The 14,509-nt window shown below is 42.1% G+C and overlaps 1 protein-coding gene across 2 annotated transcripts in view; it reads left to right on the top strand.

The window, feature by feature from the left end:
- LOC143277609 (uncharacterized) overlaps positions 1 to 13,086 on the top strand; it is a 42,049-nt gene extending 28,963 nt beyond the window's left edge. Inside the window, exons 9-10 of one of the 2 annotated variants that reach the window (XR_013053764.1) lie at positions 9,277 to 10,931; positions 11,118 to 13,086. Coding sequence is in view for 1 of the 2 variants with exons in the window: in XM_076582487.1 (XP_076438602.1) it covers positions 9,277 to 9,852 (576 nt within the window). In the remaining variant the exon portion in view is untranslated. Of the gene's footprint in view, positions 1 to 9,276 lie in introns of both variants that reach the window. The other variant, XM_076582487.1, reaches the window with a different exon arrangement.
- The last annotated feature ends 1,423 nt before the right edge of the window (positions 13,087 to 14,509 follow it).

Below are 14,509 nucleotides of genomic sequence, written 5' to 3'. Positions count from 1 at the left end.
ATGCACATGTATTGTTAAAATGTATGTACGCAGTGTGTGTGTGTGTGTGTGTGTGTGCGTGCGTGTGCGTGTGTGTGTGTGCGCGCGTGTGCATGTGTGTGTGTGTGTGTGCGTGCGTGTGTGTGTGTGTAGTCATATTTTGGTGTGTGTATGTAACATAGATGTAATGTTTTATGTTAACAAAGCGTTTTTGTAAAGCACCTAGAGCAGATTTCTGGATAGTGTGCTATATAAGTATCCATTATTATTATTATTATTATGGTGTAACTGCATGTTTGCATGTCGTTATGTCAGTGTCACCGTGAAATGTGACACATTCGGTGAGAGTCACATGATCTTTCCACACTCTGACAGACAGAATGCGGTTTCACTTGACAGCTCTTGCCATATTGTCAGTGTCGACACTGCTTTTGTTTTCTACACAGTCACTTGAATAGATAGCCTGACTTGACTTTGTGGCTTTACCTACATCGATTGATTTTCACTGTACACTTTCATATCAAGTAGGACAGGCGCAATAGCTGAGCGGTTAAAGCTTGGACTTTCAATCTGAGGGTACCGGGTTCGAATCTCGGTGACGACACCTGGTGGGTAAAGGGTGGAAATTTTTCTGATCTCCCACGTCAACATGTGTGCAGAGCTGTTAGTGCCTGAACCTCCTTTGTGTGTATACGCAAGCAGAAGATCAAATACGCACGTTAAAGATCCTGTAATCCATGTCAGCGTTCAGTGGGTTATGGAAACAAGAACATACCCAGCATACACACCCCTGAAAGTGGAGTATGGCTGCCTACATGGCAGGGTAAAAACGGTCATACGTGTAAAAGCCCACTCGTGTACATACAAGTGAACGTGGGAGTTGCAGCCCATGAAGACAGAAGAAGAAGAAGAAAAGATAAAACAGCAGAGCAGACTGCATTCAGTGGTGCTCTAACCTCTTCTTCTTCTGCGTTCACTCGTATGCACACAAGTGGGCTTTTACGTGTATGACTGTTTTTACCCCGCCATGTAGGCAGCCATACTCTGTTTTTGGGGGTGTGCATGCTGGGTATGTTCTTGTTTCCATAACCCACCGAACGCTGACATGGGTTACAGGATCTTTAACGTGTGTATTTTATCTTCTGCTTGCATATACACACGAAGGGGGTTCAGGCACCAGCATGTCTGCACATATGTTGACCTGGGAGATCGTAAAAATCTCCACCCTTTACCCACCAGGCGCTGTCACCGTGATTCGAACCCGGGACCCTCAGATTGACAGTCCAACGCTTTAACCACTCGGCTATTGCACCCGTCTGCTCTGACCTCAAAAAGGAAAGAAAGTTCAGACCAGTACAGCAGATTACAAGGTAGTGGAGCAAAGTTTCACTGTACAGAAACTTGTCTCGTCCATTTGTTTACATTGGGGGGAAACGCCCATGCGTGTCGTCATCTTTTGCTTGAGAACAACGGATGAGTTGATTAGATTAGGGCTAAGTTTAGATGCAGTGACAGCATTGTGAGTTAAATCAAAATGGGAGGGTCAGGTTCTTGTACTGGTGATTGTTCCATGTGGATGGAAAGCTGCAATACTGATCGATTCTTCAAAGTTCAAGGTGAAAACCTTCCTCGCATCCACTCGAACTGTGGCAGACAGACAGAAGAAGAAACATACACACACACACACACTCACACTCTCACACACACACAGACACACACACACACACACACACACACACACACACACACACACACACACACACACACACACACACACACACACACAGAGAAATGTTCATCAGATCTGCTGAGTTACAGATAACATAAGGTAGACTTGGTTGTAGGTTTTTTGTTGTCGTTTTGTTGGTTGGTTGGTTGGTTTTGGGGGGTGGGGTGGGGGTGGGAAAGCAAAATGCTTGGTTTCAAGTTTAAACTTAAACCATTTCACACACACACACACAACACATGCATGCACACATAGTGTCCACTTGGTGTGTGTACGCACATGGATGCAAAGGAATGCAAAGAACCAGAGGTGTGGAGAGAACAGGATCCGTGTCCTGAGGGGACTGCGTGACACAGTGCATTTGATGTGGTGTTGGCTGTGTGGATACATGCTCCGTGTGTGGCGTGGAGTTGCACGCCCTCCTTCCGTGTGGTGTGAAGATAAATTTATACAGATCCTGACAGCATTCAGGATAAATTTATACACGTGCTGCCAACATTCAGGATAAATTTATACACATACTGACATCATTCAGGATAAATTTATACAAACACTGACAACATTCAAGATAAATTTATACATATGCTGACAGCATTCCAGTAGATTTTGAAGCATTCCAATAGAACCGGTTTGTTTGTTTTTCATGTGTGATATATATGGATCTTATATGTTTACTTTTTCTTTTTTGATGTATATATATATGAATTTTTCTTTCTTTTTTTTCTGCTGAGTGATTGAGATTTTCAGTGGTCCATCCTTACATCACAAATGCCAGAATTGTTTTTAATCCATCAGTTTTACAAATAACGGAACAAAAAGCCTGAAATGAACAGAATGAAACACTGTTTGCAGGTAATAATTTACACATGCACGCATTCACACACATGCACATGTATACACATGCACATCCGCACACACACACACACACACACACACACATCATTAATGATAAACACACATGCATGCATACACGCACTCACATGCGCACACACACTCTCTCTCTCTCTCTCTCTCTCTCTCTCACTCTCTTTCTCTCTCTCTCATTTTGCAGAGTCAGAAAATGTTGTTGTTTTTTGTTTTACCTGCTGTTGACACAGAATGCAAACTATGCTGTGGATTAGCTTGTGCCTTAGGAAATCGTGTTTCTTCATCCTGTGAGATAAACTTGCATGCCACCGTGATAATCAAGAACATTGTGCGTTTTTATTATGATTATATTCTTTTTATATAAAACAATATTCAGGTGAGGGAGAGAAAAAAAGAAAGGAAACAAAGGAAGAGATGTGTACAGAGTTTAATAGTGATGATGTGAATTTGTTATGTTAATCAGCTATTGGTAATTATGATTTTGGTGTTCTTTTTTAATTCAGTAGAAATGATTGGCAACAGCAGTAAGCGTTTATAAGCTGGTGTTGATGTTTGTGAAATGACTGGGAAAAATGCCTTTTGGAGTGCAGTGCCGTTTTCGCATTCCAAAAACTTGTATGTATATATTTTACACATAAGACACACATTCACCCTCACGCACACACGCATGCGCGCGCGCACACACACACACACACACACACACACACACACAGTGCAGAGTGTGTCCTCCCAAAAAAAATAAAAGATTTTTGTAAAATAATATTTTTACTACTGTTTTGAAAAAAGGGTGGTGATTGTGTTGATGTACAGATGCAAGTGTGAGTGATTGAGTGTATGTGGGTGTGTGCGTGTGAAAAGTGTAATAGGACTTTAGGCTAATGACAGTAAAGTGTCAAAGTGTCCGGGTGTCATGGGCCTTTAAGCTGATGACAGAAAAGTGTCAAACAGCTATTGACAAAAGTATCAGAGTCAAAGTGGCATGGGTCTTTAAGCTAATGACAATAAAATGTCTAAGTGGCATGGGCTTTAAGCTAATGACATTAAAGTGTCATGGGTCTTTAAGCTGATGACAGTAAAGTGTCATGGGTCTTTAAGCTAATGACAGTAAAGTGTCAAAATGTCATGGGTCTTTAAGCTGATGACAATAAAGTGTCAGTGTCATGGGTCTTTAAGCTAATGACAGTAAAGTGTCAAAATGTCACGGGTCTTTAAGCTAATGACAGTAAAGTGTCAAAGTGTCATGGGCCTTTAAGCTAATGACAGTAAAGTGTCAAAGTGTCATGGGCCTTTAAGCTAATGACAGTACAGTGTCAAAAGTGTCATGGGCCTTTAAGCTAATGACAGTAAAATGTCAAAGTGTCATGGGTATCATGGGCCTTTAAGCTAATGAGAGTAATGACAAAATGTCATGGGCCTTTAAGCTAATGAGAGTAATGACAAAATGTCATGGGCCTTTAAGCTAATGAGAGTAATGTTTCAAAATGTCATGGGTCTTTAAGCTGATGACAGTAAAGTGTCATGGGTCTTTAAGCTAATGACAGTAAAGTGTCATGGCTGATGACAGAAGAGTGTTAAAGTGTCTCTCATCTCTTATCAGTTTATTTGACTCCAGACTCTTGTTTTTCATTTCTGTTCCATTGCGTTTGAATTGTTTTCACCATCATTGTACTGATCTGTACCTCAGACCATGTAACCACAGCTGAACAGCTGATGACATTAAACATTTCCGTGTTCAGTGTGTGTTCTCTGTTTCGTCAGTCTTTCTCTGTTTCTCTCATGTAGTGACAAAGAAAACATCAGTAAACATTTCTGACAGACTCCCTGAAGCGGAAATGTAAAGGTCAGATAATTACTTTACATTGCTAGCTCAACATCCGTGTGTGCCGCAGTAACAACCCCCCCCCCCCCCCTCCCCCCCCCCCCCCACACACACACACACACAACCCTCCCCCACACACACACACACCCCAAAAAAGCGACACGATCGTGAGGTGAAAGAGAAAGTCACTGAACATTGGTTTATTGTACACACACGTCACCGTGACCCACTGGTGCACACTCCAGCAAGGGTGTGATTCCTAAACCTGTGCAAACAACTACTCTGCCCAAGTGGACAAATCGAAAATAGTTGCAGCTAGTTGCCTTCCTTAAGTAAGATTATCTCCCTTTTAATATATATATGTATATATACACACACACACACACACACACACACACACACAAAGCACCCTCTTTTCACAGGGGATGAGAAAAAATAATCATGAAAAAGAAAATAGTAACAAGTCTGTTCAAGATACAATTAAAAAAAAAAAATGATAATAAGAAAATTAAAGGGAACCATTTTTTTTAGATTGAATCTGTAATATCCCTTGATTACAACTGTACACTAAATAAAACATTGTATAATGTTTTTTCGACATGGAAAATAGGGTTTGAACTGCAAAACATCAACACTACTTTTTTTTTTTCAAATAAACGTTGGGACAGATAGACTGAATGCATGATCTCCTGTAAACATGCAAATGTTAGAAATAGACTTTATTTTGTTTAGTTTTTTGGCTAATCTGTTTTTTCTTGACTGTCTGCAGTGTTTTTGGTGATTTAAGAAAGCTGAAATCTGTGAAATGTTGGAATGGGAACTGTGGACAATTTTTTCACACTTCTACTGATGATGATAATGCCTGATAGTTGTTTTTGAGTGGGGGTGGCGGTGGTGTGGGGATGGCAGTAAGTGTTTTCGTGTCGGTCATTTCAGGAGAGGTACTGTGCAGAATCAGCAAGGCGACAGACAGAAGAAGAAACACACACACACACACACACACTCTCTCTCTCTCTCTCTCTCTCTCTCTCTCTCTCTCTCTCACACACACACACACACACACACACACTCTCACACACACACACACACACACACACACACACACACACACACACTCACACACACACACACACACACACACACACACTCAGAGGTACTGTGGCAGAATCAGCAAGGCGACAGACAGAAGAAACACACACACACACACACACACACACAATCAGCAAGGCGACATGGGATCCTGTGCTCACCAGTGACCTGGGTTCAAGTCTCTGTTTCAGCTAGTGACAGTAAATTGCTGTGTGTCTTGGCCGCCGTTCTTTCTCTGTCTCTGGCCCTTGCAATTGGAATGAACTTCCTCTTTCGCTTCATCAAGTCTCCACACTCAGCTCTTTCAAGTCTGGCCTTAAAACCCACCTCTTCCCAAAATAGCTTCCCTTCCCTGCCTCTTCCTTGTCTTTAGTTTCTCCAGTTTTAGAGTTTTGCGTGCGTGAGAATAACTGGTGCGAAAGCGCTTAGATTTGTCTATGCACAAGATTCAGCGCTATATAAGTACCATTATTATTATTGTCTTGGGGGCGGGGGGGAGGCAGGATACTGCAGTTTTCCTCACACCTGGGTACCTGACTGGTTGGGGAGGGTTTTAACTCATTCTACTCCAGGTGTCAGATAACTCATGCCATGATTACTTCCCCTGTGAACCAGGTACGAGTATTCTCGTACCAACACACTATTCAGATTTCTTTCATTCTTGCTTGGTACAGTTGGCATTCTAAACTGAACTGTTTACAGATTCCAGCAGCATGAAAATGAAGCTTTGTTCAACCGATTAACTCTCTCCATATGAACGGCGAAAGAGACGACGTTAACAGCGTTTCACCCCAATTACCACCATCAAAATATTGCAAACGGAAGGCTCTTATACTGAAGAGGTGAATGTTGACAAAGAATACCACAATTCTGACGACGGAAGCTAAAGGTTGGGTCATTGAGACACCCACTGGACATCTGAGGGGTCTGTGTAGAGGAGAAGAGAGGACTGGCTGTACTGAGTGAGTTAAATCTAAAATTCTCCATCGATTTTCACCGTTTTAGTGAACCACCCTGTTTTTTTTTCTGCAGTGGTCTCATGTAGTGCTGGTGCAGGGGAGTTGGAGCAGGCATCATTAAGGTCATTAAGGATGATTTGTTTAAAGTGAAGAGGAGTTGTGCAACGTCGACCTCACTCTCTCGTCGGGGTTCACCAATTTCCAGTGGCAAGACTAAGTCGAGACGACTGGAGGATGAGCACGGATGCAGTGGATGACCAAGATATCCTTTCCTTGCTCTCTGCACTCCACAGTGCGCTGCTGTAACCGCCTTCCTCTCCGTTGAACCGATAGGTTTCTTCTGCAGATTCTGCCGGATCCAGACTTCACATGCATGGGTAGACACACCCCAGGTGCCAACTGCGTGTGGCATGCACACAGCACGGTGGAGCTAGATGGCCGTCCGTGGCTCACCTGAGCCGACGCCCTTTTATGGATCTCGTTTTTAATTCCATAAGGGTGTCTAGCCACCTGCCTCACCAGTCCCACAAGGGAGCGGTGGGAGTGCCGGTTTAGTCGACGGCACCCCAACCCTGAACAGGTTGTACTGGATTACAGGTTACCAGTAGCAGATCTAATGACCTGACCTGACATAAAAAGCAGGCATGTAGCTGTGGGATGGAAGGAGTTAAAGCAGTGGGAAGAAGAGGAATGGGCCCTGCCTTCCTGTGCCGTGGATATGAATTATCTGCCCCTGCAGCTGTGAAAGACTACAGGACCTGTAACCTCAACCATTTTAGATGTGGGATGTTATTGTACAGACGGACGCTAGAACTTCCTTCAAGGGAGAAATAAATGAATGAATAAAGTGTTATTGAGACCAGAGAGCTTGTCCCCAAGGACCACCTTCTCCGTGATCCTTGGATACAAGAAACCTGCCATCATCATCATCAAGGGATTATTACTAAGTCGATAAAAGTGTTATTGAGACTTGGGGTTGGCAGGGTTACGACACTCATTGCCATGATCCACTTGATTCAGGTATGACAGAATTATTGAGACTTGGTGTTGGCAGACAGCGGCTGTGTTACAACATACTCATTGCCATGACCCACTTGATTCAGGTATGACAGAATTATTGAGACTTGGTGTTGGCAGATAGCGGCTGCATTACAACATACTCATTGCCATGACCCACTTGATTCAGGTATGACAGAATTATTGAGACTTGTTTATGGCAGACAGCGGCTGCGTTACAACACACTAATTGCCATGATGCACTTGATTCAAGTATGACAGAATTATTGAGACTTGGTGTTGGCAGACAGTGGTTGGGTTACAACACACTCATTGCCATGACCCACTTGATTCAAGTATGACAGAATTATTGAGACTTGGTGTTGGCAGATAGCGGCTGCATTACAACACATTCATTGTCATGATCTACTTGATACAAGTATGACAGAATTATTGAGACTTGGTGTTGGCAGACAGCGGTTGCGTCACAACACACTAATTGCCATGACCCACTTGATTCAAGTATGACAGAATTATTGAGACTTGGTGTTGGCAGACAGCGGCTGCATTACAACACTCATTGTCATGGTTCGCTTGATTCAAGTATGACAGAATTATTGAGGCTTGGTGTTGACAGACAGCGGCTGCGTTACAACACACTAATTGCCATGACCCACTTGATTCAAGTATGACAGAATTATTGAGACTTGGTGTTGGCAGACAGCGGCTGCATTACAACACACTAATTGCCATGACCCACTTGATTCAAGTATGACAGAATTATTGAGACTTGGTGTTGGCAGACAGCGGCTGCATTACAACACACTCATTGTCATGACCCACTTGATTCAAGTATGACAGAATTATTGAGACTTGGTGTTGGCAGACAGCGGCTGCATTACAACACACTAATTGTCATGACCCACTTGATTCAAGTATGACAGAATTATTGAGACTTGGTGTTGGCAGACAGCGGCTGCATTACAACACACTAATTGTCATGACCCACTTGATTCAAGTATGACAGAATTATTGAGACTTGGTGTTGGCAGACAGAGGCTGGTTACAACACTCATTGTCTTGATCCACTTGATTCAAGTTTGACAGAATTATTGAGACTTGGTTATGGCAGACAGCGGTTGCGTCACAACACACTAATTGCCATGACCCACTTGATTCAAGTATGACAGAATTATTGAGACTTGGTGTTGGCAGACAGTGGCTGCGTTACAACACTCATTGCCATGACCCACTTGATTCAAGTATGACAGAATTATTGAGACTTGGTGTTGGCAGACAGTGGCTACGTTACAACACTCATTGCCATGACCCACTTGATTCAAGTATGACAGAATTATTGAGACTTGGTGTTGGCAGACAGTGGCTATGTTACAACACACTCATTGTCATGACCCACTTGATTCAAGTATTTCCTGAAAATGCATTTCTTGAAACTAATGCAGAACACCACAGGGCTACTCCATATTGTTCTTACTGTACCTCTCATCAGTGAGTGAGTGTGGTGGGGTGGGGGGGGGGGTGTCTATTTACATGTTTTTTCTTTTTCCTTTCGTAAGTTATTGTGTGGTGGTTTGCATGTGTCAAATGTTTATTGTAAAGTGCTTTGAGCTCCCTTTATGGGAGGAAAGCGTTCAACAAGTATCCATTATCATTATTATTATTATTATTATTATAAAGCACCAAGATCCTAATTTAGAGAATAGGCACTAAATGAATTTGCAGTATTATTATTATTTACAGAATACACAAACTTCATTGTCTATACTTGGGTACAGAGATTTTACGTTGCACCCTTTTTTTTTTTCTATTCTGTTCTTCAGTCGGAAGGCATGGCCAACAAAGGACTGGATGAGAAGGAGGAGAAGAAGGAGGCCCCCCCAGGCGGTGGTGACAGCAAACTGCCGCCAGACAACGACGACAGGCGCCACGGCCGCCGCAACAAGGACAAGAAGCAGCCGTCGGCCCCCGATACGGAGGAGACCCACGACTACGACTCCCTCCGCAACAAGCCGCCGCACCGCAGCCGGGATCGGGATCAGCCCCGCGCCCATTACCATGACGACGAGGAGAAAGAGAGGCCCTCCCGTCGTCACGACAATCGCCACGGCAACGACGACGATTACGACCACCGCCGCGCTCGTCGCCCCTATGACAACGACGATGATGACCGTCGTGGCCGTCGTCACAGGAACGCGGACGACTATGGCGAGAATCCAACGGCCCGGTACGGGGAGGATCAGGGTAGAAAGGGGCGCCGTAACCATGGCTACGAGCATGACAACCGTCCCGGCAGGCACCACTCCAGCTGGGAGGACGGCGGCGGCGACGACAGCAACGTCAACTCCAGTCAGTACAGTGGGGGGGACGGAGACCCCTCCATCGGAACGGCCATTTAAAGTAGGGGTGGGAGCGGGGTGTCAGTCACACGCCCCCAGCCCTTGTGGTGGTGAGGTGCTCTTGGAGACTTGGCGCTGTGGTTCCCTCTTGTACCCTCCCCCCCACCCATCCCCTCTTATAGCAGTGGATTCTTTTTTTCTTTTTTCTTTTATTTTTCTATTTTAAAGGATGATTTATATTTACATACCATGTTTCTCTTCGTGTAGGTTTCTGATATGTGCAGAAAATGGCGACCAATTGAATGCAATGTTTGTTGGACAGGGGTGAAGTGAGCACCACTTTAATTTGTTTAAATGGTTTTCTGCAACAAGAGTGTCTGAACTCTTGATGGGGGTATACGTACACTTGAGAACGTAAGTATACTTGTTTAAGTGAGAGAATAGGAGTTGACTGGTGATGTAAAACAGCCCTGGTTCCCATGACAAGAACAAAAAAACCAAAAAACAAACAAAAAAATAACAAAAAAGATTGAGTACAAGGGTGAGCAACAGCGAAAGGACTTCTTCAGTGCCTGTATTTTGACCATTACATTCCATAGACAAGATACCTGCTTTCCACATATATCTATTCATATATATATATATATATAGCTTTTTCCCACTGCCCAGATATAAGTTTATCGTTTTCTTATGGTCGTGATCATAGCTTATATTTCATTAACCCTAAGCTGCTCCACGTTAACGGAACGTAATCAGTGTGGAATGATTTCCAGCTGCTGCTTGCGTACTCTTAAACGGTGGGACTGAACAAAAGTCATACAGTCCCCAAGAGGAAGATGTCCAGATATATTGACCAGCATCCTGGAGCCAGTTGCATTGCTCGGACGGAAGAGCCTAGTATGGCTGTAACCCGCTACTAACTGTGTGTAGTATGGAACTAACCAATGGCGTAGTTCGGTCAATGTAGGCATTCAGTCACGTGAAACTGTCAAAAAGTTAGAACCAAGCAGTGCAACTGGCACCTGACCTGTAGTCTCCGTCCTATCTCAGGAAACTGTCCTTGACTGATGAGCAAGGAAAGGGGTCAGTGATGAGCTTGAGGAACACCGAGAGAGAAGGGAAGAGTTGTTTAAACAGAGGTTTGTATGCCTGTTTTGGTGGTGGGCCTTAAGGGGTCAGTGATGAGCTTGTTGAACACCGAGAGACAAGGGAAGAGTTGTTTAAACAGGGAGGTTTGTATGCCTGTTTTGGTGGTGGGCCTTAAGGGGTCAGTGATGAGCTTGTTGAACACTGAGAGAGAAGGGAAGAGTTGTTTAAACAGGGAGGTTTGTATGCCTGTTTTGGTGGTGGGCCTTAAGGGGTTAGTGATGAGCTTGCAGAACACCGAGAGACAAGGGAACAGTTGTTTAACTCTCTCCATACGAACGGCGAAAGAGACGACGTTAACAGCGTTTCACCCCAATTACCATCATCAAAATATTGCAAGCGGAAAGCTCTTGTACTGAAGAGGTGAATGTTGACAAAGAATACCACAATTCTGACGATGGAAGCTAAAGGTTGGGTCATTCAGACACCCACTGGACATCCGAGGGGTCTGTGTAGAGGAGAAGAGAGGACTGGCTGTACTGAGTGAGTCAAACAGGGAGGTTTGTATGCCTGTTTTGGTGGTGGGCCTTTCGTCGCTTGCAGAGCGGGAAGTAGGTCATATGACATCATGGGCAGCCCACCACCGTAACTCGCTGTTCGGACAACTTTTCAACAGAGTTTATAAATGGATCAGTTTGAACATGTAGTGGCAGAAATGTGACAAGAAACACGCTCAAAGTAAACATAGAAGACTAAAGAAAATAATGGGTATATTCATAAAACCAAATATATCCTGTAAACTTGCAGTAATAGTCAACCGAAAATGTTCAGAATCCTTTTGTGAGAACAGCAATTTCCACGATAAAATTTGAGCTTTTCGGTGACCTGGAAAAAACCGGAAATGGAGATGTGTGTGTGCACACAGTTCTTGCAAAAAAGCCTCCATGAAAACCAGACGAAAGTGAGTCTGTAAAGCCTGACTCATTTTTCAAGGAGTACGCTTGGGTAGAGACATTGATCCTCTTTTGTACGAACACACATGGACAGCTTTTGTCCTTTTGTGTGCGTGTGTGTGTGTTTTGTATTTTGCTAGTCGTACAATCGTACAACAATACGTGTATACAAATAGTTATTTTTTGGGGGTTTTTTTTTTACTAATAGATTTGTTATTGTTGCTGGGTTGTGTTGTTGTTGGAGAAAGTATGTGACTGATCAAATGAATGGCTGTTATCGTTTTTCGCTGAGTTGTTCATGAATGGGGGAAACTTTTAGATGATGATGTGAACACATTCCATTTTCGACACATTGATTGGCCACTTGAATTTTTTTTTATAATATTTTGTATTACCATTTCATAATGTGATTGATTAATGAAGGCTGTTTCTGTACTTACCTGCACATAAACTTGGAAGTGAGTGAACTGGGTTTTCAGACACAAAATGAATATTTTTTTCAGTTTTTACTTACATAGAGCCATTAGGTTTTTTGGGGTTTTTTTTTTGTTGGTTTATTTTGTTTGTTGGTTATTTGGAGGGAAGTGTTTGGTGTGAGGGTAGAGTGTGAAGCAGGATGGTTTGAGGTTCTTTTTTTTTTTTCTTTTTTTTTTTTTTTTGCCATGCACAACCTTACGTTTTTTCCCCACTGCCATAAAGTTATCCTCAAAATGATATTGCCTTGTGTCACACATGCATGTGCTTGCAGGCACTTACACACACACACACACACACACACACACACACACGCCCTCTTCCCCCCTGTTATCTTTTCACATACATTTTTTTCCTTTTTGCTTCATACAATAATTTATATTTATATATATATATATATATATATATATATATATACAGACATCCATATGTATGTATGTATGTAAACAGCAACCATCTTTCCGTGTCTTAAAAAAAAAAAAAAAAAATCATACATTTGCAAGTTTTTGCTCAGATTCGGTTCCTTCAGGCAGGGGTAGAGGAATGTCAGGTGGAAGCCAGCTAAATCCCAGTGAAAGTGTGGAAATATGCATGTTTGGAAGAATGAAAAGATGAAACACACATGCACATGCGCGCACACACACACGCACATGCACACACGCACACACATAATACAAATCTACATATATATCTATAAATATAGATAGATTATGTCTGTTAAAGTATATCCAGCATCATTCAGTGGGCACACACAGAGATAATACATACCTATATATATATATATATATATATATATATATGTGTGTGTGTGTGTGTGTGTCTATATATATATATATATATATATATATATATAAAAATAGATAATGTCTGTTAACTCTCTCCATACGAATGGCGAAAGAGACGACGTTAACAGCGTTTCACCCCAATTACCATCATCAAAATATTGCAAGCGGAAGGCTCTTATACTGAAGAGGTGAATGTTGACAAAGAATACCACAGTTCTGACGACGGAAGCTAAAGGTTGGGTCATTCAGACACCCACTGGACATCCGAGGGGTCTGTGTGGAGGAGAAGAGAGGACTGGCCATACTGAGTGAGTTAAAGTGTATCCTGTATCATTGAGTGGGTACACACATAATACATATATATAAATACTGAGATAGATAATGTCTGTTAAAGTGTATCCTGTATGATTCAGTGGGTACACACATAATACATGTATGTAAATACTGAGATAATATCCTATGTCCTTCAATGAGCCCTTGAGGTATGTGGTGTTGCACAAGTTTTTTTTGTTTTTTTTATGTGTCAGTTAATAATTAGACATGTAGATTGAGATATATATATATATATATATATATATATATATATATATATATATATATAATAAAATTATGTAGAGAGAGATATATATATAGATGTGTATGTTTGTATCTGTGTATCTAAACTTTCTTCCTTTTTATTTTATTTTATTTAAAAAAATTTTTTTACCTTCCAGTATGACCATTGAAGGCAGAGTGTAACTATAACCACGCACACATACATGACAGTAGTACTGAGTTGATTTTGAAGTGCAAATTTTATGTTAATCAATGGTGACACTGCCTAATGGCCGGACAGTCCCAATACACTTGTGTTTGTGCAGAGAGGGGTTTGTGTGTGTGTTGGGGGGCGGGGGGGGGGGGGGGTGGAAGCAGTTAGAACTGACTGCTGGCCTGTTATGGTGTGCCAGAGAGGTGGATGGGTTTGTGGCTGGATGGACAGGGTAAAACTTTCTCTCTTTTTTTTAATATATATATATATATATATATATATAATTTTTTTATACAGTTTGGTTTGGATGGGGTGGGTTTCCAGTGTTTAGCGAGTTCAGGCGGACTGATTCAGCAATTTGATAATTCTGTGATAATGACCTGTTGGTTGATTGATTATATGGTATTCACTGATACTGTGTGGCGTTTGCTTGTTAGTGGATTGATCAAAAAGATTTTCTTCAAGTGATGGATTTGATTCTGCGGTATTAATTGGTTAGTGAATGGTGTTAGCTATTTTCATCTGATTGATTGATTGATTGATACTACTGTGGTGTTAACGGATTGGAATAATGCTACAATGGTTCTAACTAATTTTAACTGATTGATTGATACTATCGCTATGGTGTTGAGTGATTGGAATAAGCCTATGATAGATCTAAACTCTTTATG

Source organism: Babylonia areolata, chromosome 34, assembly GCF_041734735.1.
Source record: "Babylonia areolata isolate BAREFJ2019XMU chromosome 34, ASM4173473v1, whole genome shotgun sequence".
Lineage (NCBI taxonomy): Eukaryota > Metazoa > Mollusca > Gastropoda > Neogastropoda > Buccinidae > Babylonia > Babylonia areolata.
This window is presented reverse-complemented; position numbering and strand designations above follow the sequence as displayed.